This window comes from Theropithecus gelada, chromosome 9, assembly GCF_003255815.1.
Source record: "Theropithecus gelada isolate Dixy chromosome 9, Tgel_1.0, whole genome shotgun sequence".
Taxonomy (NCBI): Eukaryota; Metazoa; Chordata; class Mammalia; order Primates; family Cercopithecidae; genus Theropithecus; species Theropithecus gelada.
This window is the reverse complement of record NC_037677.1, coordinates 35,914,929-35,939,412: the sequence shown is the minus strand read 5'-3', so window position 1 is coordinate 35,939,412 and position 24,484 is coordinate 35,914,929. Positions and strand designations below refer to the sequence as shown.

The following is a 24,484-nucleotide window of genomic DNA, read 5'->3' as shown; positions in this document are numbered from 1 at the left end:
AGCACTTTGGGAGGCCGAGGCAGGTAGATCACCTGAGGTCAGGAGTTCAAGACCAGCCTGGTCAACATGGTGAAACCCCGTCTCTACTAAATATACAAAAATGAGATGGGTTTGGTGGTGCATGCCTGTAATCCCAGCTACTCGGGAGGCTGAGGTAGGAGAATCGCTTGAACCCGGAAGGTGGAGGTTGCAGTGAGCCGAGATCGCGCCACTACACTCCAGCCTGGGCGACAGAGGGAGACCCCATCTCAAAAAGAAAAAAAAAAAAAAAAGAAAAGAAAAAGAAAAAAACATATAATGAGAAGTTTTGATTTGTTTGTTTAGGGGAGGTTTGGCAACCTTCACCAAATAAGTGCACTCACCTTCACTGCGTAATAGTGAACTCCGTATGTTGGCAGAGACTCCACGATGCTCATGTAGCTGGAACGACAATACGAAGATACATAAACACACACACACAATGCACACAAGGCTAGTTATTCAGCAGATCTGGTATCTCATATATATATTTGTGTATGTGTATGTGAGAAAGTTCTCGGAGTGATTATTTACTTGAAAATTAAATTGCAACATACACCCCCTACTCTCAGATATGTCTTTGGAGAGGAACTGAACAATTCTGACATACGATATATTAACACACACAAACACCGTCCCCACGCAAGCTGGGAAGGGGCCACTTACTTCACGATTGCTTGACCTCTTGTCTGACCGTTCAGTTTCTTGTAGTGCTCAATAACTCTGTCTTCACTGCAATTAGAAGAAAAGAATGCTGTTATCAGAGTCCCTAAGTCAACAGCCAAGCTTCCTGCCAGTAAGATATTTCTCAGCCCCATCTCCTAAGAAGCTCCAGGGCACCAACAGCTCCTGGAAAAATGATTTGTCCTGGAGTGGCATTTCCAGACTCAGTCTGAGTGCTATCTATTTGGATGTAGATTTACTTAAAAAATAGTCTGTTTTCCCCTCAAAGGACTTACATTCTCTTTGTTTTGGATTTTTTTTTGTTTTGTTTTTTTTTTTTTTTTTGAGACGGAGTCTCGCTCTGTCGCCCAGGCTGGAGTGCAGTGGCCGGATCTCAGCTCACTGCAAGCTCCGCCTCCCGGGTTCACGCCATTCTCCTGCCTCAGCCTCCCGAGTAGCTGGGACTACAGGCGCCCGCCACATCGCCCGGCTAGTTTTTTGTATTTTTTTTTGTAGAGACGGGGTTTCACCGTGTTAGCCAGGATGGTCTCGATCTCCTGACCTCGTGATCCGCCCGTCTCGGCCTCCCAAAGTGCTGGGATTACAGGCTTGAGCCACCGCGCCCGGCCTTGTTTTGTTTTTGAGACGGAGTCTTGCTCTGTCACCCAGGCTAGAGTGCAATAGCGCGATCTTGGTTCACTGCAACCTCCACCTCCCGAGTTCAAGTGATTCTCGTGCCTCAGCCTCCTGAGTAAATGGGACTACAGATGAGTGCCACCATGCCTGACTGATTTTTGTATTTTTAGTAGAGACAGGGTTTCATCATGTTGGCCAGGCTGGTCTCAAACCCCTGACCTCAAGTGATCCACCCACCTTGGCCTCCCAATGTGCTGGGATTACAGGCATGAGCCACCATGACTGGCTTATCTTGGATTTCTAATCAAGAAATATAAGATTGGAGCTCAGGCTGGGTGCAGTGTGTCACCCCTGTAATCCCAATGTTTAGGGAGGCTGAGGTGGGTGGATCGCTTGAGCCCAGGAGTTTGAGACCAGCCTGGGCAACGCAGTGAGACCTTGTCTCTGCATAAAAATACAAAAATGAGCCAGGCATGGTGGAGTGTGCCTGTAGTCCCAGCTAGTTGGGAGGCTGAGGTGGGAGGATTGCTTTAGCCCAGGAGGTCAAGGTTGCAGTGAGCTAAGATTGCACCACTGCATTCCAGCCTGGGTGACAGAGTGAGACCCTGGCTCAAAAACAAAAAACAAAGGAACAAAAAGACTGGAGCCCAGGTTTTGGGATCAGCTCCTTGGAAGCAATGGTACCAAGAGAATAAGAGGAAGCAGACAGCAGAGATGACGCGTGGATGCCCAGGCTGAACTCTCTGGGGTCCTTCTCATCCTCATCTTCCCAGTCCTGTCCACACAGGGCCTCATGGGGGGATGGCAGGCATTGACCTTAACCACACGCCCACAGCCTATCTGCTCTGAATGCGTAGTCAGGGATGGAAGGCTTTCCAGGAGGATGGAACGTTCTGGAATTTGGGCCTGGTTAATATGAACCATGAGGCAACAAAAGCTCCATAGGAACACTTGGAGAACAACAGCAAACCAGCTACCAGAATTAGACAGGCGCTCCCTCCCTTTTTGAAATCTTAGTGTTTTTTTTGTTTTTGAGACGCAGTCTCCCTTGTCACCCAGACTGGAGTGCTGTGGCGTGATCTTGGCTCACTGCAACCTCCGCCTCCCAGTTTCAAGCAATCCTTGTGCCTCAGCCTCCTGAGCAGCTGGGATTACAGGTGTGTGTCACCACACCTCGCTAATTTTTGTATTTTTAGTAGAGATGGGGTTTTGCATGTTGGCCAGGCTGGTCTCAAACTCCGGGCCTCAGGTCATCTGCCCACCCCTGCCTCCCCAAGTGCTGGGATTATAGGCATAAGCCGCTGAGCTCAGATGAAATCCTAGTTCTGATATAACAAGAGGTTAGGTGGCTCCTTGGCGGCAGTGGCAAGCCCGCCCCCTGAGAAGTGACTCTGATGCCCATGGGGTAGGAGATACGGCCGCTCCAACCCCTGCCTTCAGATGGGCGGAGCCAACCTTGGGAATCCCAGGGAAGCAGGTGCAGGCAGAAAGCCCCACCCCCACCTGCTGAGGTGTGGAGTCCAGACACCTCCGCCTCCCTGGTCTGGCCCCAGAGCTTTGGAACCTCAGTTCTCACTCTCCTGTCTTACTTCTCTTCACCCTTCCTGTCCTCCGTCAAAGCTCCGTGAGGGGAGGTGATTCCAGGGGTTTACCCTTGAGATCTCAATAGAGGATCTTTATTATCTATTATTATTGTTTTCGAGACAGGGTTTCGCTCTCTTGCCCAGGCTGGAGTGCAGTGGCATGATCCTGACTCACTGCAAACTCCATCTCCTGGGTTCAAGTAATTCTCCTGCCTCAGTCTCCTGAGTAGCTGGGATTACAGGTGTGCACCACCACATCTGGCTAATTTTTGTATTTTTAGTAGAGATGAGGTTTCACCACATTGGCCGGACTGGTCTCAAACTCCTGACCATCTGCCCACCTCGGTCTCCCGAAGTGCTAGGATTACAGGTGTGAGCCACTACACGCAGCCCTATTATCTATTATTCATCACCCCAGGATCTACCTAAGGCCTTCTTTTACCCACCTTTTTCTGTTTGCATGTTTAGCACGGCCAGTGTTCCGGGGTAACAGGTTCTACACATTCGTCACCTAGTCTTTGTGAGCAATTTATTTCTCTTTCAACGACTACCTTAACCTCCAACTAGTATCTTTTAATTTTAATATTCTGGAATTTGATGCATAGAGGACAGTGAGCAGTCTTGATAAAGAAGGTCTTTATGAATACCCCGAATGAGGACCAGCCAGCTCCAGGGACCCTTGCCTCAGTTGGAGCGTCACTTCCGTGGGGTCTGGGCATCCTCTATTCAGAAAGGGGCAGACCCAGCCATCTCTCTCCTTGGCTCCCATATGCCGAGGAAGTTCTATGTCAAGTGTGACAAAGTCGTCTCCTGATAAACAATTCTCAAAAAGCATGCTCCCCAAGGGCAGGCCCAGCCTCACGAAACCTGCAGAGCTGCGTCAGGAGGTTCGGCGGCTCCACTTGTTTCCATCCCACTCACTAACTCAACAGCTGCCTTGGCGTGTTTCCTACCATGTGATCTGGGGTTTTGTGAGGTCGACTCCTAGATCCAGGGGCAAGCAACTCGGTGTAGATAGGGGCCTTTTTCCTTTGCAGCTCTAGGGAGAGAGGGTCCCTGGGGTGCGCTGAGGAGGTACAAGTCAACATAGCACTGTAGCCACAAACACACACAGAAGGCTCAGGAGAAACACCAGTGAAAGAAAGTCAAAACCACTGTCAGAAAGCCACGCCGCTGTTTAACCACTGCATGTCCTGACCACAGGGTGCTGGGTGGCTGACAGCTGCAGAAATCTTCGCCACCCCCTGTTTGCCCTGTAACTGCTGCTCTCTGAGACCATCTGTGAAGCCACAATAGTTGCCTTCTCCATCCTCAGTTTTTTCCTTCTCGTTTTGCCCCCTTAAACATGGTGGGCTCATCCTGGAATAACAGGCTCAATCCTTACTGAAAACCTATTCTGCTCCCAACCTGTCTCCACCTCTGCTCTGGAACTTTCCAGAGGGCTGACGTGCTCCGAGTTTTGCAGACAATTTTCCCAGACCCTAGATTTGTAGCAGGGACTCGAGGGGGTAACTAGCAGAAATCCAGGAAGCAGAGTAAGCACTGTCTGGATGACTCAGGGTTACATGGAGGAAAAAGGCAAATGACCAAAGCTGCCTGTGCCCGGGTCACTGGCTGGGTCATATTGTTAAGTCAAATGACCTCTCTGCAGACAAGGGGGTACAGGAAATGCATGGGTGACGGAAGGGGAAATAGGGATGGTGATATATATGGTTCCCTGTCTCGGAGCAGCTGCTGGCCTGCTGTGCTCAGTGGTTTTGGGGTGAAAAAAGATGTCCCTGCATACCTCACTGAGGTGGTAGGGGTGGTCAGGTGGTCCAGCATTTACAAACTGGGCCTGCGAGGGAGAATCCAGGTTAGGGTACTGATCCCTCCTTGTTCTGTGGCCCTGGGCACATCATTCTAACTTTCTGCCTCCGTTGCCTCCTCAACAGGGAAATCGCATGGTGTGAAAAGTCCATGCTTGTTAAATGTGCGGGGAGCATTAGCAGAAAGGCTTCTTGCACCATGACTCAGCATTATTATGCTGCTTTCACTGCTTTTTAATGACATGAGGTGACTATGTATTTCCTCTCTTAATTACTGTCTGAAGCAGGTTGATGTGTGTCATCCCATTTTGCAGAGTAGAAACTGATGAAAGCTACCTGGTTAGTCACTGCATAGGCTTGGCTGGGATGCTAAGACCCACTGCCTTGGTCACCAGGCTGCAGCCTGCAGGTTGCCCATCCAAAGTGTGAACTCCGGCAGGGGCAGGAGAGCCCCTGAAGAATGGTGAGTACACCTCCTTAGTTCAGGAACGATCAGGGGAACTGGACACTCTGGGCAACTGTGATGAGAGGGGTAAAAAGGTCTCCCCCACCGGTGAGGGGTCCTGGTTGACCTTGCTGAGTGTTGATTCTGAGACCCCAGGGAAAAGCAGCAAACAAGCTATGTGCACCTGCTGTCTCTTCATTCTGTATCTGTACGAAGCAGGGACAGCACTTATCCCTCTCCTTGCGGCTTTGCTTTTTAAAAATCTATCTATACATAGGGGTACAAAAATATAGTTAGATAGAAGGAATATGTTCTAGTATTTGATCGTACAGTAGGGAAACTATCGTTAACAATAATTTGTTGCATATGTCAAAGTAGCCACAAGTGAAGATTTGTAATGTTCCCAACACAAAGAAAAAATAAATGTTCGAGGTGATGGATAGCCCAGTTACCCTGATTTGATCACCGCACATTATGTACAGATATCAGAGTATATATACATGAAAAATATGTACAACTATTATGTATCAATAAGAATCAAAGTCCATATAAATAAGGTTGAAATATTAGAGCCAACACCAAGTAGCCAACCACAGTGAAATGAGGTGAAAGAATCTGTTGTAGTTGTGGTGGTTGTTTTTCAGCAGGGTATCGTCAGGAGGGTCCCTGTCATTGACTTTTATATATCGTCTGGGTTGTGATGCTGATGGAGTGGCACGTGGCTCCCCCATCCTGCCACGCTCTCGGCACATTTAACACTGGCTTGGGCACTTATGGGTCTGAAGGAGTCTCAGGGAAAGTGCTGGACTGGTCATGATGGTATGGGATGCTCTGCAAAGCCAGCTATAGGTGAAGATGTTTATACAGAGAAGAGACAGAGAGACAGTGTGAAGGGCGAGGTGCCTCTGGGTTAGTAATCATGGGTGAGCACAGAGCAGATAATGAAGAAGGTGAAGGAAAAATCCAGAGACACAAGGAGGAGAGAAGAAATTCAAAACTCTCAGATGTGTATAGCGGTGTTCTAAGGTTTGGAAAGGAATGAATGGGTGACTGATGGACACACAACAGGACAGGTCTCAGAGGCGAAGAGGTTCCTCCCTGGTCCTCTCTAGTTACCTGCTCACACCCTCGGGGCCTTGACCATTGGATTTTTGGAAGTGAACAGCCAGGAGGCTACAGAGGGAGGAGGCCCAGCAGCACAAGGAATTAGGGAGGTGGGTAATAGGGTCTGTGAACAAGGAAAAGGGACCATCATTTTTGGGCATTCGGATTGCAAGTCTCAACATTTGGAAACTGATGTGTGCAAAATCCCTGCAGGTTAAACATATTTTGCTCTTTGGGGGCAGGTTATAATTAGAGAAAGTCATTATCTATTTACATTTATGTTTCCAAAAGAGGAGTGGCAATAAAACAGCTCGGAGAGATGAAATTAGGGACGCCAGACACGGAAGGGAGCTCACAGCCTCGGGCCTGGGTGCCAGCTCCCTAGCGATGTGGTCTCTCAGAGAGATGTGATTTATGAGCCAGAGTTGTTTTTTGTTTTGTTTTGTTTTGTTTGAGATGGAGTCTCACTCTGTCGCCAGGCTGGAGTGCAGTGGCATAATCTTGGTTTGCTGCAACGTCCAACTCCTGAGTTCAAGTGATTCTCCTGCCTCAGCCTCCCAAGTAGCTGAGACTACAGGCACGTGCCACCATGTCCAGCTAAATTTTTTATATTTTTAGTAGAGATAGGGTTTCATCATGTTGGCCAGGATGGTCTCCATCTCCTGACCTCGTGATCTGCCCGCCTCGCCCTTCCAAAGTGCTGGAATTATAAGCCAGAGTTTAATGCTGCTAATGAACCCTGCATCAAGACATGCCCCACCCCAGCCAAAGGAATCTCCTAGCCACACGAATCAATGGACAACTAGGTCACTGTCTGGATAAGTGTCCAGACAAGATGAAATGCTCATAATCCGTATTTTTCAGAAACTGTCATCAAAAGCACTGACACAAGTCACGTGTGGTAGTTTATTAGAATTGACTTGGTCTGTGCTTTTTGTTTTGCTTTTAAATAAAAGGAGTTGCAATGATTTCTGTTAGGGAATCAGAAGGGACATCAGAGAGCGGTATTGCAGTTATCAAAGGGCAGTGGCCAGGGCTTAGGAACCCAGTGGGATTTCAAAACATTATCCAGGAATGCAAGCCCTGCTCAACTGTGGCCCAAACCACAATCTGGGAGCCTTTCAAATGCTGGAATCATTCAGAATCAGTCATTTAGGGCCCAACAGATGAGCTACGGCATAATGTTACATAGTGGCTACATCAGGAGATAGGAAACATCGAGGGAAAATAAAAGAATCAGTCTCTCTCTTTTGAAAGAAAAAAGTCCTGTGGTTCTCCCACATCTCAAACCTCGACATGCTGTCATCAAATGACAGGTGTTCCAAAATGAAACTCTAGCAGCACACGAAAGACTCTTGAAGGTGGCAAAGCTTCCAAAGTGAAATTTTAGAAGGTATTCTTTTTGAAAATTAAAAAAAAAAAAAAAAAGAGAGAAGAAACAGAAAAGGAGAGGTCTCATGCACAATGCTTCACTTAAGTAAATGCAGAAAACGGGTGGGATGTGGTGGCTCACGCCTGTAATCCTAGCACTTCGGGAAGCCGAGGTGGCCGGATCATCTGAGTGAGGCCAGGGGTTCGAGACCAGCCTGGCCAACATGGTGAAACCTCGTCTCTACTAAAAATACAAAAATTAGCCAGGTGTGGTAGTGTGTGCCTGTAATCCCAGCTATTCAGGAGGCCGAGGCAAGAGAATCGCTTGAGGCACGGGTTGCCATGAGCTGAGATCATGCCACTGCACTCTAGCCTGGGTAACAGAGCGAGATCTGTCTCAAAAAAAAAAAAAAAAATTAATTAATTAATTAATTTAAAAAATAAATAAATGCAGAAAATGATTTCATGAAGACAGAAGGTACTTCACACAGCTGCGAGTCCAGACTGGCACGTGGGAGCTGGTGGAGGGAGGGTATATTCAGTTGTCCTGTGTCCCCTCGCACTCCGAGAGGGGCTCGCTCCTGGGGAAGACGCCAGGGGTCTTACCAGTAGGCCAGGGAAGGGTGCTCCTTCAGGGCTTGGGTGGGAAGGGCTGGCAGCTTCTTCAAGTCACTCCTCACAACTTCATTGCTGAAAGAGACAATGGCCAGAAATGCACTCACCCTCTGAGGACATGACCGCACTCTCTGATACCACTTGGGCCGCTGCCTTGTCTGAGAGACCCCACATCTGCTTCCCTGTTAATCAAAAGCAGTGGGAGGAAGGGGCGCTCTCTTTTTACTCCCTTAATACAGATGTAAACGAAGGCAGAACACGCCAAGCCCAGTAACCACCTTTCACCATGCAGAAAGCAGGACAAAACACCTCCAGATGGCCAGGGGTGTCTTCCCAAACCCTGCTCTCACAGACCAGCACAGAGTGAATGCCCCTGAGCAGTCCTCAGCAGGAATTCCTGGAAAAGAAGGGTCCCCAGGGGTCCCCCAGGGCAGGATCTTAGGAGAAGCTCCCCAGAACCCCGTCGTTAGGCTCACATTGCTCCGAGAATGGGCAATGGCGCGCTGTCTCCGTAAGAGCGTTTGCTCTGCTAATACACAAAGCTGGTTTTCATGGTTTACGTTGACCACATGCTGGAAACTGTTTTCTGAAATATGACAAATAAATACTGATGGAGTCTCCTTTATCTGAAATGCTCGAGAGCAAAAGCGTTTCCGATTCCAGATTTTTTTTTCAGATGTTTGACTAGTTGCATTTATATACTTACTGGTTGAGCCTCACAAAACCTGAGCATCTGAAATCCGAAGTGCTCCAATGAGCATTTCCTTTGAGCGTCATGTTGGCACTCAAAAAGTTTCAGAGTTGGAGTTCGGATTTTCAGATTAGGGAGACTCAGCCTGTAACTTTTGCTTTTGAGGAGGCTCAGAAACTACTTAGAAAGTGTGAACTGCATTGTCTGGGCCAGGCTGAGCATCCCGTATCCCAAAATCCCAAATCAGAAATGTGCCAAAATCTGAAACATTTTGAGTGCCAACATGACACTCAAAGGAAATGCTTATTGGAGCACTTTGGATGTTGGATTTTCAGATTTGAGGATGCTCAACCAGTTGGCGTATAACACAAATATTTCCAAACCTGAAAGGAATCTGAAACACTTCTGCTCCCAAGCATTTGGGATGAGGGAGATTCAACCTGTATCATCAGGTGGTTTTATGCATCTGGTCCTGAAATCAGAAATTCTTTTCCCCATAGACTCACACATGCTTAGGTTTGGAAGATGCTTTAAACTCCCCTAGCTTAGCCAGCCTTCTTCAGGTGCCTGACTCCTCCCTAGACACTCAGCAGGTCTGCATCCCCTCTGGGCTGGACCATCTGTGGCATCTGCACCCACCTACTACCTCCAGAGTAACAAGCGGCAGCCACTTTGGAACAGTTGTGATACTGAAAGAGCGTTTCCCTATCCTGGTCCACCAAAGAGCCTTGGAAGCCTTAGCCAGGGTTGGCTACGTGAGCAGCTTCGAGGTTGCTTATACTAACCAAGGCAAATACTGGCCACCAGGACACTGGGTAGTGCCATCTAAAAAGAAATGAAACAGGTACAACTGTTTCATTTTTAGCAATGTTTTTCATTTTTAGCAATGTTTTTCATTTTTAGCAATGTTTTTCATTGCTAAAAAGGAATGAAACAAGGTATAACTCTGAAGGAAGGAAGGAATTCCGCAGCCATAGAGGGGAATTCCTCAGGTGCTTGGATGGTGGACACTCCAGCACCCATGCTGTTAACTGGAGGATACATTGTTCCCTGTGTCCCTGGCAAGAAATACAGCCAAGGGCAGTGCAATGAGCAGCATCACCAATGGATGCCCAGTGCCACTGGGCAAAACCACACCAATACACCACTACATTACGTCTGTGTGTGGTGATAAAGAAACACATGGAGGTTTGGTGACATTAGAGCGCTCCCAGAAAAAGCATTTTTCTGTTGCCCTAAGAAAGAACAAGGCCAGACGTGGTGGCTCATGCCTATAATCTCAGCATTTGGGGAGGCCGAAATGGGAGGTTCACTTCAGTCCAGGAGTTGAAGATCAGCTTGGGCAACATAGTGGGACTCTGTCTCTACAAAAATTAAAAAAATTAGCCATGCACAGTGATGCATGCCTGTAGTCCTAGTTACCAGGGATGAGGCTGCAGTAAGCTGTGATTGCAACACTGCACTCCAGCCTGGGTGACAGAGGGAGACCCTCTCAAGAAAGAAAAGAAAAGAAAAGAAGAGAAAAGAGAAAGAGAGAGAGAGAAAGAAAGAGAGAAAGAGAAAGAAAGAGAGAGAAAGAGAGAAGGACAGAAGAAGAGAGAGAAAGAGAAGGAAAGGAAAGCAAAGGAAAGCAAAAGAAAGGAAGGGAAAGGAAGGGAAAGGAAAGAAGGAAGAAGGAAGAAGGAAGGAAGGAAGGAAAGAAAGAAAGAGAAAGAAAGAAAGAAAGAGAGAGAGAAAGAGAGAAAGAGAGGAAGAAAGACAATGACCATGGCCAGTGGTGTTGGTGAATCCTGGCTTCATATGACCAACTAGAGGGAAAAGCTCCAAGTGGAACTGTTTGAATCAATCCATCCAAGTACTTGAACTGTTAGAATCTAAATGGTAAGGCCAGGACAGATCAATTGATAATCAATAAGCTGAAGGTGTTTATGAAGCCCCTGCTATTACATGGAAAGAATTGTAGAGGATATAAAAAATGATGAGATATGGTCCTTAACCAGAAGGTGCACATGATTTAGTTGGGAAGGCGAGAGGAACACCTACAAAGCTCACTGACCACAGGGGTGATGTGTGATCATGTCAATCCAAACAACAGACATGAAAGCTCAGAGGAAATAACAGCCCCCTTGGGCTCTGATGTAAGACTGGCTTTGGGGGAGGCCGTGCATGAATAAAAGGATAGGAATATCACTTTTATCCTGAGTGGAACACAGACAGACATGGGGACCACATGAACTGAAGAAATCCATCAGAGTAAGCGGAATGTCAGGGGCAATATGCTGAAAAGGGCAGGTCAGGAAGAGAATTGTGAAACTTTAATGCCAGGCTAAGAGGGTTCAGCCTCTCCTGGGTTTGAGCCAGGAGGCAGACAGCAGGACAGCCCCTGGTGGTTTTCAAACGGGCAAACTCCTAGTGTTCAGGAAAATTCAATTCCAACCCCAAGTACAGTCGGTAATTTTTACGCACATGCTATAAAGGCATAGTTTCAGCAAATATTCAATTCACCAAACATGTGAGCGCCCACATTGATGAATTTCCGGATCTTCTCTCCCGGCTTCACGGTATGTTCCCTGAGAAAAGGGATTTGATTTATTGGTCCATCAGCACACAGAGGGCTGGCTTCAGTGTGAAAGGCACTTTTCTCAGATCAACTTTATTGGATGAAACCATGAGAAAGGCAATTAGTGACTCCCTGAAGGAGTTGACACTTGAGTTTGGGTTTACTCACACCCATCACATCGAAAGTGTATTTGGGGAAGGAAGGAGCTCCAGGAGGAAGGGATCGTTTTACCCACCAAACCCTTGCTTGTTGGCAAACACGTTGCCCTGATGACAGCCACAGGTTTGATTTCCTCGCTGAAGCCTGCAGTGGGTTCTCTAGCTCTGCTCCAGGGCAAGGTTACACACAAAAAAATCTAACAAGAAATCACCAAGGCGTGAAGCCCGTCTAAATCCATTATATTCTGGAAGGGATCCATGGCCCTTCATCCTTCCCTGAGGACAAATCTGTAGAAATGTTCTGTTTGCTTTTCTGCTGTTTATAAACATCTGCAATAACTTAGGGGTGTCTAGCCCTGTCAATCCAGCCAAACTCTGTGGCTGAAAATCAGAAAGCTCCCCTAACAGGAAACTTGGTCACTCTACCCCCAGAGACTTGCAAGGCTGTGGCCCGATGAATGTTCTAGAAGTTCATACTTCCTCCCTCAATGTCTTCCACTTTGACGTTTTCCCCAGAGTTCATGGCATGTGATAAATGCCAACTTATAAAACAACTTAAGACAGTTCATTGTGGCTGCATTCCATTTTTAGAAAAATGCAAAAAAGAGCTGGATGTGGTGACTCATGCTTGTAATTCCAGCACTTTGGGAGGCCAAGGTGGGAGGACTGCTTGAGTCCAGAAGTTTGAGACCAGCCTGGGCAACATAGCGAGACTCCATCTCTACAAAAATAAAAATATAAAAAAATAGCCAGGTGTAGTGGTTTGCACTTGTAGTCCCAGCTGTTTGGGAGGCTGAAGTGGGAGGACTGCTTGAGCCCAGGAGTTTGAGACCAGCCTGGGCAACATAGCGAGACTCCATCTCTACAAAAATAAAAATATAAAAAATAGCCAGGTGTAGCGGTTTGCACTTGTAGTCCCAGCTGTTGGGGAGGCTGAAGTGGGAGGACTGCTTGAGCCCAGGAGTTTGACATTGCAGTGAGTATGATCATGCCACTGTTCTCCAGCCTGGGCAACAGAGGAAGACCCTGTCTCAAAAACAAAAGAATAGAAAAGAAAAAGAAAAATGCAAAAAGGTCTCTTGAAGAACCAGTTGCTAAACTGAGAATAACATTTAAGTCTTCCTATCTTTAATATTAAGCAGCTTTTATTAAAAACTCTCCGGCAGGTATGAATGTTGTCAGGATAAATGTGGTGTCAGTGCTGTACTGGCCTTCGATTTAGTGGTTTTTTTGTTTGTTTTGTTTTTTCAGATGATGTGCCTGTCTTCTACAGCCTATACTCCTCATAAAACAAGGAAAGTTAGAATGATCTACTGGGGAAAAACAAAGATTTCCAGCAATATATCAAATAGAGAATTTGCCACAGTGAACCACAACAAATTTAACCAAGATACCACAAAGTGAAGGGAGCAAAAATTAAAACAGAGAGAGAAAGATGAGCAAAATCCACAATGTGTTTGCTTTTCTTTAGAAAAACCTGGAAATAACTTTTTCAAGAAACTCTCCTTGGGTCAAATGAGATGTATGTAATTTGTGGGGGAAACTTTGGGCGAATAGAGTAGGCTTAGTGTGAAAGAATTCTTCCTAAAACCAGTTGTTTCTGTCTGCACTGGTACAAAAACAGCAGAGCACAAAACCCAGAACGTGATGCTAGCTTAACAGAAAGGAACAGCCTGCAATTCAGAAAGAGTAATATAATGCTAGCGTCGGCCTAACTCCTCCATATTTTATGAGCAGATCATGAAGGCCAACTTCTCAGGAGTGGGGTATTTCATAAGTAGAGTATTGCAGGTCCTTAATCGATTATCACAATTCCAAAATTCAAAAAGCTCTAAGAAACATTTCTTAACCCATCTGGCTGCAAACTTCATCTTTTTGCATGAGGGAACGATGGACCTTTCTATTTGCGCCCACTTGCTGGGCACATCCATGTTTTGTGCGGGAGGTGTCAATGTGTTTAATTCCAGGCGCTGCCTTAGGCCCTGCCCAGGGTGTGGTACAAGCCCTGAATTACCTGCCTAAATCCTGCCAAGTTCCGAATTCGTAAACATTGAGATCCTAAAGTTCTAGATACGCATATGTGGCTCTGTGTTCCTTTATTTGATCATACAATGGACCTAGAAAACTGAGACAGATTAATGAGGGAAGTTATAGATTTTTTTCTTTGCTGATCTTTAAGAAATCATGCGGGAAACAATCTTTCATTTCCCTTTCCTTCCTTCCTCCTCCATTTTTTTTTTCTTTTGGTAAACCAAGGTGAAGTAGAGGTTACGACAAAGAAAAGGGAGCACCTGCCCATCTCTGCCTGATCCCATGCTTTTTTCCCCAAGTGTGTAGGAAAGAAATGTTGCAGCGGTTTTCCACCATTGGTTTGGGCCCCATCTGTCTGAGAAACTACTCCTGCCATAGTGTGTGACCATTCGCAGACAAAGGGAATCACCTGGAGGCCCCAGGAGGTTTCTCCAGCATGGGATTCTGAATTCTGGGCATGTATCATAGATATGTCACATGAATTACCAACTGTTTGTGGGGGGCAACATTTTTTTTTTTTTTTTTTTTTGAGACGGAGTCTCGCTTTGTCGCCCAGGCTGGAGTGCAGTGGCGCGATCTCGGCTCACTGCAAGCTCTGCCTCCCGGGTTCACACCATTCTCCTGCCTCAGCCTCAGAGTAGCTGGGACTACAGGCGCCCGCCACCTCGCCCGGCTAATTTTTTGTATTTTTAGTAGAGACGGGGTTTCACTGTGTTAGCCAGGATGGTCTCGATCTACTGACCTCGTGATCTGCCTGCCTCGGCCTCCCAAAGTGCTGGGATTACAGGCGTGAGCCACCATACCCGGCTATGGGAGGCAACATTGTAAACACATTTATGAAATATGTGCCTTTCTATTTTTTATTTTATTTTATTTTGAGACAGGGTCTCGCTTTGTTGCCCAGGCCAGAGTGCAGTTTTGAGATCACGGCTCACTGTAGCCTCCACCTCCCAGGCTCAAGTGAACCACCTGCCTTAGCCTCCAAGCAGCTGTGACTACAGGTGCTTATCACCGCCAGCTGGCTAATTTTTAAAATATTTTGTAGAGATGAGGTCTCACTATGTTGCCTAGGCTCGTCTTGAACTCCTGGACTCAAGCAATCCTCCTGCCTCGGCCTCCCAAAGTGCTGGGATTATAGGCATGAGCCACTGTGCCTGGCAGTCCCTTTATTTCTGTTGCTAATTGTTAAGTTATATAAGTAAAGATTTCTTCCTTGATTACTGAGTCTGGTTTTCTGGGGTGAAAGGAAAGTTTTATGAATTTCTAATTTATGTTAGGTGTAAACATGTAAAATTAAAAACAAGTTTAAAAATTGTTTCATAAGTCTACAATTTCAGGCAAATAATTTTCTCAAAAAGCCCAAGAAGAAACGATTGATTAACTTTCTATAGTTCTCAGTATCACCCTTTAGTCTGGGAATTTCCACTCTGAAAAACTGACATAGTACCATAGCCATGAAACGTTTTGCTGTTCACAGGTATAACTGAAAATATGATATTTTAATACATTAAATAAGTGCTTAACAAAAGAAGTAAGCTGTCATAATACAAAATTTCCTCCTTACTTGGTTTCTAAGCAATTACCATAGAATTTGAAGAATATCATCCTGCAAAAAAAAAAAAAAACAAAAAAAAACCCTGTCCCTATCCAAATACTTTTTTATGCTTTGAAAATGTGAATTACACACTTGAAAGCTCAATCAAATAGACTTTTGTGCATAAAACAAAGCTTTCTGTAACAATTTATAACTTTTCCACTTGAACATTTTGCTTCAAATTTTCACAGATTCTGTTCCTTTCAAAACTTTTGCTGGTGTGAAAGATTCCATCTGCGCTTCAATTACTCATGGCCCTTAAACTCATTTTTAAATCATGGGAAAACGGCACACACAATTCTTTCATGTGTGCGCGTGTGTGTGTATGTGTGTGTGTAAAACAGTACATAAATAGTATATGAGAATTATATTAATTTCAATTCTTACCATAGAAACTCTTCTTTGGGCTGTTAGGTGTGTTTCAAGTTTAACAGATTAACTTTTTTTTTTTCTAGGATGTTTCCAATAGAAAAATTTGCACGTTTAGATAGACATTATAGATACTGTTAAGTTACATAAGTTGTATTTCAAATGGTAACTATTTCAAACATAACTGAGTATTTTTTCACTAATTATCTAAAATTAATCTCAGCAAGTCTATTTCTCCTACCATATGATCACACCAGCTGTTTATTTTCAAGCAACCAGTTTAAAAAACTATAGGGAAATATGCCCCAAATGATCTAATAACGATTTGAAACCGAGCTTGCTTAGAGCTATAGTAGTAAAACCACTTATGTACGTGCAAGGAAATGATATTTGTAGACTAGGAATTGTGATGTGCAGACTGCTGCTTTAGATTAATCAAGTCTCCATGTTGTAGCTGTCAAGAAAATAACTATGTCATCTTTTTAAAGATCACAATCGATATAAATGTTTATAGTACTAAAAAAAAGTCTTTTAGAAGAAAATGAGTTCTTCGTATTCTTTTCCTCTTGATCATCTAAAACTCTTCCTTTCACCTATGACTTCCTAAAAGTCACCCTCTGGCCTGGCAAAAAAGACTTAAAAACCTGAAATTTTCTGATACTAGTAAGTTGAGTTCAGTTTATATTAATTCACAATGGCTCTTTATAAAGGCAGAAGAGATTTCAAAGAAAGAAAGAAAAAACCAAGGAGGCCCTTTTTTGGGTTCATAAAAATGTCTTTCCACACTAGTGAGCACACCATCCCATGGTTTATACAAGATAAAATACTAAAAGCTCTTTACATGTTTGCCTCTAATTGCTTTCCTGGGCACCTAATAACATGTGGTTTGTGGAAGTTAATGGGAATTTTTCAGCACTCCAATGCTCCAACTCCTCTTCTAAAATGGAGGGGAAAATCAATTTCCCTTGTTAATGAGGGACTGCTACTATTTGTTTTCATTGATTGGGTGATGCATTGTTCTATTTCTAAAAGCAAGCTGGTTTCCATTTTCTGTTTTAAAGAAACAGAAAGAGTAACTTGTAGATTGACACCGCAGGTGTACACCCAGATTTCTTAGCCGCCGCTCACTAAGCTCTGAGAAGCTGATATTCTGGCACTTGGACTGGCATTTCACCTTGCACAGATGTCATATAAACTGACCCCCAAGTACTCAATCAAAACGTGAGTTCTTTTTCTTCGGTGGCTGTGTTTATTTGGAATGGCAAGCCTGTAGACACGGGGTGCCTTCCATCGCCCCTTAAGCATGTAATGGGCCCTGCTGAACAGAGCCAGGTAGGCAAAACATGGCCCAAGAATCTTTCCACGGAATTTCCTTACTATCTGTCTTTTTCGGGTGCTCTTTGCTTTCTGGTCCTCATAAATCTCATGCTGGGAGAATCCTGTTTTAGTAATTAGCATGAGTATATCCAGTCCTCGGAAACAAAGATATTTCCAGGTCCCAGAAGAGGGTCCAGAGTAACACAGCTTTACTGATCTGGTTTCAATAAATCTTGCTAAGGAAAAATTCTATAGAACAGATGTTTTTTACTTATCTCTGTTAATATATGGACGATTCTGTATTTCAAAGGTAGTGTGATTTTGGCATTTGTGATTTGCATTGTTTAGTGCAAAACATTTTAAAACCACTTCAATATTGCAAAATGCTAAAGGTTATTTTTTATTTTATTTTTGGAGACAGGGTCTCACTCTGTGACTCAGGCTGGAGTACAGTGGTGCAATCTCGACTCACTGCAGTGGCAGCCTCTGCCTCCCAGGATCAAACAATCCTCCCACCTCAGCCTCCCAAGTAGCTGGGATTACAGGCTGGGACTCACCACCATGCCTGGCTAATTGTTTTTGTATTTTTAGTGGAGATGGGGTTTTGCCATGTTGCCCTGGTTGGTCTCGAACTCCTGGGCTCAAGCAATTCACCCGCCTCGGCCTCCCACCATGCTGAGATTACAGACGTGAGCCACCATGCTTTGCTTAAAATTATTATTTTAAGCAAATTTGCAGCACATTTTTAGAAAGATCAGAAGGGCTGGCAGAGGTGAAGTGATTCTCAAAATCAGGGTAAGGAGATTGGCTGATAAGGTTTTCAGTTAAGGTCCCCTTAGAGACAAAACCCCCAAAATCAAGTTTTTGTATGTAATATCTCCCTTAGTACAGTGTTGCAATAAAACTTCTGTTAAATTAAATTAGAATATAACTAGAGAATTGGATGTCCTATCAGTCGATTAAATGAGGTATTCTCTGCACTGATCTTTTTAAGGAAGAGAATATTAGTTTTTCTACCATCACCCAAGAGTTTTAAAAAAGCTTTGAAATGGAAAACATCAGTATTCCATTCCCAAACCCCTGAGGTGTTTCTGATGAATAAAATATGTAAGAATCATAGAATCATATGTAAGCATCTGTTAGTTAGTTGGCCAGTGGTCAACAGTGATCATCGAAAGATATTTTTTGTTGCTGTTTTTAAACTGCATCAGTTCTCCTCTTCCAAATATTTGGCCCACAGCTGCCTTTGTTAACAGCTCGGAGGCTACTGAATTGTTTTTAAACAGAAATGCCAACTCTACTGACTTCCTGACTGTCGACAGACATGAGGTTTTTTGTTTTACATGTATATACATCAGGAAATGAAACGAGATTACTACATGCTGTGCTAAGGAAAACAATAAAAGTGAAAAAATGTTATTTTTAGATAAGACTATTTCCTAAACCTTTAGAGGCATCGTACAAATTTGTCCTCCGTTTGGTAGAATATGAACATGTGTGGTCTGTATCTCTTCCTATGGCAGGCGATACTAATTATCTATCTGTATTACAGTCATTTTCTCTCAGCACGCTAAACCTGACATTTCAGCGTAAAGTCCAATAAGACAAGGAAGTGAGCTATTCTGTTAATGGGAAAGAAAAGAGGTATGTAAGAATAAGCCTTCAGGCATCTGCTGAGCAAAACAGAGAGTCCAAAAGAAGAAACGGAAGAGCAAGTGAGTTTCATGAGAAACAGTAGCTACAGTTCAGAGTTGACTTATATAGTTCTCTTTCCATTAAGGTGGATCAGCACTTTTGACTTCGTCTTTTTTTTTTTTCTTTTTTTTTTTTGTGAGAGGGAGTTTTGCTCTTGTCACCCAGGCTGGAGTGTAATAGCGCCATCTCAGCTCACTGCAACCTCTGCCAACTGGGTTCAAGCAATTCTCCTGCCTCAGCCTCCCAAGTAGGTGGGATCACAGGCACACGCCACCACACCCAGCTACTTTTTGTATTTTTAATAGAGACAGGGTTTCACCATGTTGGCCAGGCTGGTCTTGAATTCCCGACCTCAGGTGATTTACCTCCCTTGGCCTCCCAAAGTGCTGGGATTACAGGCGTGAGCCAGTGCACCCAGCCCCTGACTTCTCTTTTGTAAAAGCAATCCCCTTTTCTTCTGTACCTCAAGGAAACTGTTCCCATAATTTATGGATAAATACTCATTCCACATAAATGTAATTTGGATATAGTCCCTGAAATGTAAATATCTAGGATAATAGTATCCTGAAGAAAATAGCCTTTTGGGAAGTTATAGATTCAGGACTTCTCAGGCTGTGAAAGAGTTACTTTATCTTTTGTGGATGGCCACTCATTTAAAAGGTTATTGAATCCTCTAGATTTTAGAAGATCTTAGAGTTTAGCCCTGGACCCTGTGTTATATCTAGAAAAGCCTTTTCTAGGGTTCTATGTGTTCTAAGCTGGCTGGTATTTTATTAATGTTGTTCTGGAAAACTACAGTATGGAAATCAAAGCCATTCCTTTAAATAAAACTGAGGTTATATAGTCATGCATTTAATAACAGTGATAGATGCAGGAGGCATGCAGATACAGATAAGGAAACCTGCACAGGGTCTTGTCCGGGGGTGTGCCAGCAAGGGACCAGGGCCCACATGTGCACTGGGAGAAGGGGGTGGAGCCACCAAGAATTCATGCCTTATGTAGGGGAGGAGACTGATATTCAATCTGTGAGGTGGGAGCCTGTCGGCAGGACCCTCTCCTTCTATGCTGAGAGCCTTCTTTTTACTTAATAATCCACTCTCCTCCCCATTCCATTTGTCTATGTGCCTAATTTTTCCTGGTCATGAGACAAGAAGCTGGATTTTAGTTGAACTAAGGAGCAAAAAATCCTGCATCAATAGCAAAAACAACTTTCTACAATAAATCACAAATAAATTTGTTTATATAAATTACATAAGTTATGAGAATGGGACATCTAAAATACCTAATGTTTAGCTGCTGAACCAAGTGTGGTCAATTTTGACGTGCTGGGTATCTTCCCAGAAGTAGATGGGAAGGAATTTAGAATTACTTCTCTTACTCCAAAATTTTAGGCCACTCAAGTGTACTAGTTTCTCTGGACCTCTGAAGATGGCTTTACTAGCATGGGCCTGCTACAGAAAAAGGGTGTTTATCAGAGACTCCAATGTAACAGATCACCCCCACTGTCTATGGTGTAGGTTTTAGGCTGTGAGATAAACTGACCTTTTGGATAAGGTGTCTGACCTCTCCCCTCTCCTGACAGTGATTTCTCTTCCCAGACAGCTGCGCTTACAAATAAACTGCTAGGTAGCAGTAGCACTTTGACAAATGGAGCACAACCCAGATCCTTTGTTTCTTTGAATTCAGCCAACAAGCTAGCATTCCAGAAGCTCATTAGGGGGCCATGAATTACTGTGGAGGCCAAGCCTGCACTTCCTTCTCCCTGGCAATCCATGTGGCCACACGTTCCCATGATCCGTGGGGCCAGATCATGCTATTCCCAGTTCACATTCCATCCTGTCAGGGTACTCTCAAAATAAATAATATTTACAGCAAAGTTCAGAGCTGGCGAAAGAAATGTGGAAGGAAAAAAGTGAGTAAGTAGACTAGACACTGGAATCCATTGGATTTGTGGTTTTTAAATCATTTTTTCATGGGACTTCAGAAATCTTTGTAAGTAGTTATGGACTGGCACTTATCAAAACCCCAAATTCCAAGGCCAAATTAATGTCATAAAAAAGTAACAAAGAAAAATTATAACAAGATTTAGTTTCTATAACCTGAAAACATTATGTTTAGCAAATTCAGTAAATGGTTACTGGCCACCTACAAAGTTCAAGTTCTCCAGACAAAGCTAGTTACAGTCATTATCTATTTAAAAGTTTGACCAGCACTGCTTTATACCAAAAACTTGGAAAACTTAAATAAAAGGAGCCCGGAGGTCTCTTTATGCAAATATTCAAACAGAGCTGAAGAGATGGCATTTGAGATCAGAGTCAGCAACTACAACCTCCTGGACAAATCCAGTCCTCTGCTTATGTATTACTCATGAACTAAGGATGGCTTTTACATTTTTAAACGGTTGGAAAAAGAACACAAAGGAAGAACAACATTTTGTGATACATAAACATTTATATGAAATTCAAATTTCATATAATGAAATTATATGAGGGTGAGGCAGGAGGATCACTCAAGCCCAGGAGTTAGAGGTGACAGTGAGCCATGACTGCACTCCCACCTGGGTAACAAAAGGAGACCCTGCCTCTGAAAAAATTTAAAAAATAATAATAGTAAAAAAGAAAGCCTGAGAAATGTACCAGGAGAGCAAGGAGAAAGCAGTTGAGACCTGAAAAACTGGTGACAAAGACAGCCAAGTAAAGGTGGCCATCAACAGAAGTAGTTTTTGCTGCATTTACAGATGAAATCCCTCAAAGCATGGGGAAACAGACAGGTTCTTAGATGGAGCAGAGGTCCGATTTGTGTTTCTTTTTAATACCAATTTGCTAATTTCCTGTTGATGGGCCAGAACCTTATGCCTTGATGCTTTCCTTTCCTGTTCATACGGTTTACTCTGTTTGCCTCTAAACCTAGATTCTCCAGAACGGGTTACCCTGGCTTTTTCTTTTTTTTTTTCTCTCTTTTTCAGAGGAGCTTAACCAAACAGAATCCCAGGAATAACATCTGCCTTTGAGCAGACAGCCCTGCTGGTGGCTGGCTACACCCTCTGCTCTGTTCTGGGTCTGGTGATGATCACGAGAGATTTCAGGGCAATTTCATCCATACTGATCAAAACACGGTGAGGATTGAAATAAATGACGAGTTTGCAGTTTTACAAGGCTATTAATGCCATTTACAGATTCCCAGTAGTTGTCTGTTTATGTTTTCTCCAACACAATATCCTAAGACAGAAGCAAAGCAGAGGTGCGGTAGTTTTATGTTGTAACATTTTCATGAATGAAATTTCCCTAGAAGACAGCATTTTGTCCCTTGAGGGGCAGGGACTACATTGAGAGAAAAAAAGATGTCCACCTACTTGTCAGGACTGACGGGTTATCTGCAACCATATTTACACCACAATGGTGATTCCAGCCTCTATGAGACATTTGAGCAGCCTGTCCAACCTCGGGACAATGGGCATGTGTGACGCTGGGCCCTAATGTCAGCTTTCCAGTAATCTCTGGGCTTTGCATATAGTGGAGAACATCATCCTTGCTATTACTATGTTTTCTCTACCTGATCTATCTGTTTCAATGGACAAGTTGAGAGTTAGATCTCATCATTAACATACAACATGAATAAATTGTCCACCTGAAAAGGACATCCTGAATAGTTCCTTTTAATAGAGAAGCAAGGGTTTACATTTTAAACAACAACAACAAAAAATTGTAAACTCACCTAGAAAAATCTCCCTTTGCCTCCTGTAGAAGAAAAAATTCAACATCAGCGAAACACACTAAGCCAGTGTCAGAGATTCTAAAGTACATTCTATAACCATGAGAGTTTCTCTACTGAATGAGATGAGTTCAGCTTCCTGCAGTTATCATCCTATTTGCTGCAGGAATACAATTAAAACAGAATGCATACGTTTGCTATTTGAATATGAGACATGAAATTAAACTCTAGAAAGTTATAGACAAAGAAAGTGATTGATAATGACAAAATGTACATCTCCACCTCAAAGCCCGGGTCTGACATGTTCTAGTTTAAAGATTCTAAATATGAACATGTATCTGGATAGAACTGTCTATTTCTAGGGTCACTTTTTGTTTTGGTTTGTATTTTATGCTAGTCCCCAATTATACTGAAGACTCTGGAGGTAGGGACCAGGGAAACTTCAGTGAATCCAGTATAATGCCTTAAACATAGTAGTTGCTCAATAAATACTTATTGAAGGAATAAAGAAATGATATCATTTTAACTCATCTTGCCACTATTAAGCTAATATTCTATAACACATTTTTTTTTTTTTTTTTGCATAACCTAAAGGGCTTTTCCTTGTCTTTCCAGGGGGCAGAACATGATTTTTTGGCCACTAACTCTAGCTATTCACTTGGCTTTCTCCAGGGTGAAAGTACCAAACCCAAAGAAAATAGGGTCAGTAAATGATCTCAGTTTCTCCCAGGCTCAGGTTAAACACACAACTTTGCTTTACAGGGATTTGCTGTCTTAAAATTTTGAAATACTACAAGCCCATGTTTATTGCTATGGTTTCCATTAGTGTCTCTAATAGCTCTATGCAGTTTATGGCTAAAAAAAGGTAAGATGACAAATAGTGAGTGGACACAGCTACTGGCTATGCCCGGTAAGTCTTATTTTCTTTCTTCTGTGTATGGCCCTGGGACATAAAGAGGAGGAGAAAAACAACTTACCTGTAAAATATAGGAAGCTAATTCAAACACCACTTCGCTGTCAACGTCAATAAGCTCCTGAAAGGAAAAAGCAACAAAGGAAGACAAGTTTGATATTTAACAACCACTCTTTTCTTTTTTTAAAAATGACAGCTCTTCTTCGGGAGGATTACTCAGCCCAGGAGTTTGAGACCAGCCTGGGCAACATAGTGAGATCCCATCTCTACAGAAAATTAAAAAATTAGCCAGGCAGGGTAGTGCACGTCTATAGACTCAGCTGTTTTGGAGGCTGAGGTAGGAGGATCTCTTAGCCGGGGAGGTTAAGGTTGTAGTGAGCTGTGATAGCACCACTGCACTCCAGCCTGGGTAATGGGGCGAGACCCCAGCTAAAAAAAAAAAAAAAAGAAATGCTTCCTTTTCTGAGGATTTGCTCCGAATCTCCCATATTCATAGAACGTCTTGAGTCTCTGAGACCACTGCCCTGAATTGTTCAGTCCTAAACACTCCCAACATCCTTTTTGCTGCTCTTAGCTGGGATGGACTAGGGGGCCTGGGCCTACCAGATTATCTCAAAGGCCTCATCTTTAAATCTTTCAAGAAATTAAGAGGTGGACTAGGCCCCAGCATTTTACAAACCTGTTTGTTAATGTTATTAATCACTGGAATAGAGATGCTTGACAACAAAACGCATTTTCTGTATAAACTAAACTCAGAACTTTATTGAAAGAAAGGCTTTATTGAAAGGCTTTGTTTGAAAGGAGTGTTACAGTGGGATTGTGACTCCTTAAAATTAAATACAAGGTAGAAATATAGTTCCTCAGTTGTACTAGCCACATTTCTTTCATGTGCTCTACAGTTCATGTCGCTAGTGACTACCGTGTTGTCAGCTCAGATACAGAACATTTCAACCACTATAGAAAGTTCTATCGGTCAGCGCTGTTACAGAGTGTAAGTTTCACAATGTTTCCGCCTAGTAGTTCTTCCCCCAAATACTTAATTGTGATCTAGGGACTTGGTCTTCAAAGCACTTAAACCTCTCGTTGGTTTTTGAAAAAATTCCTTTTCTCTATCTCTCTTTATATTTTTGAAATTTATATTTCAAAATGTATATAGTTCATATTTTTTAAAACAGCTTTTTTCTTTTTTTTTTTTTGAGACA

General features: G+C 43.5%; 1 protein-coding gene across 5 annotated transcripts in view; it reads right to left on the bottom strand.

Moving 5' to 3' along the window:
• The window catches only part of FRMD4A (FERM domain containing 4A), a 695,424-nt gene that overhangs the window by 95,885 nt on the left and 575,055 nt on the right, over positions 1 to 24,484 (bottom strand). For all 5 annotated transcript variants that reach the window (XM_025395888.1, XM_025395887.1, XM_025395886.1 and 2 more), the window contains 5 exons: positions 23,347 to 23,403; positions 22,373 to 22,395; positions 8,235 to 8,318; positions 685 to 750; positions 363 to 420 (listed from right to left, as the gene is read on the bottom strand). In XM_025395888.1, coding sequence (XP_025251673.1) covers positions 363 to 420; positions 685 to 750; positions 8,235 to 8,318; positions 22,373 to 22,395; positions 23,347 to 23,403 — 288 coding nt within the window. The remainder of the gene's footprint in view (positions 1 to 362; positions 421 to 684; positions 751 to 8,234; positions 8,319 to 22,372; positions 22,396 to 23,346; positions 23,404 to 24,484) is intronic.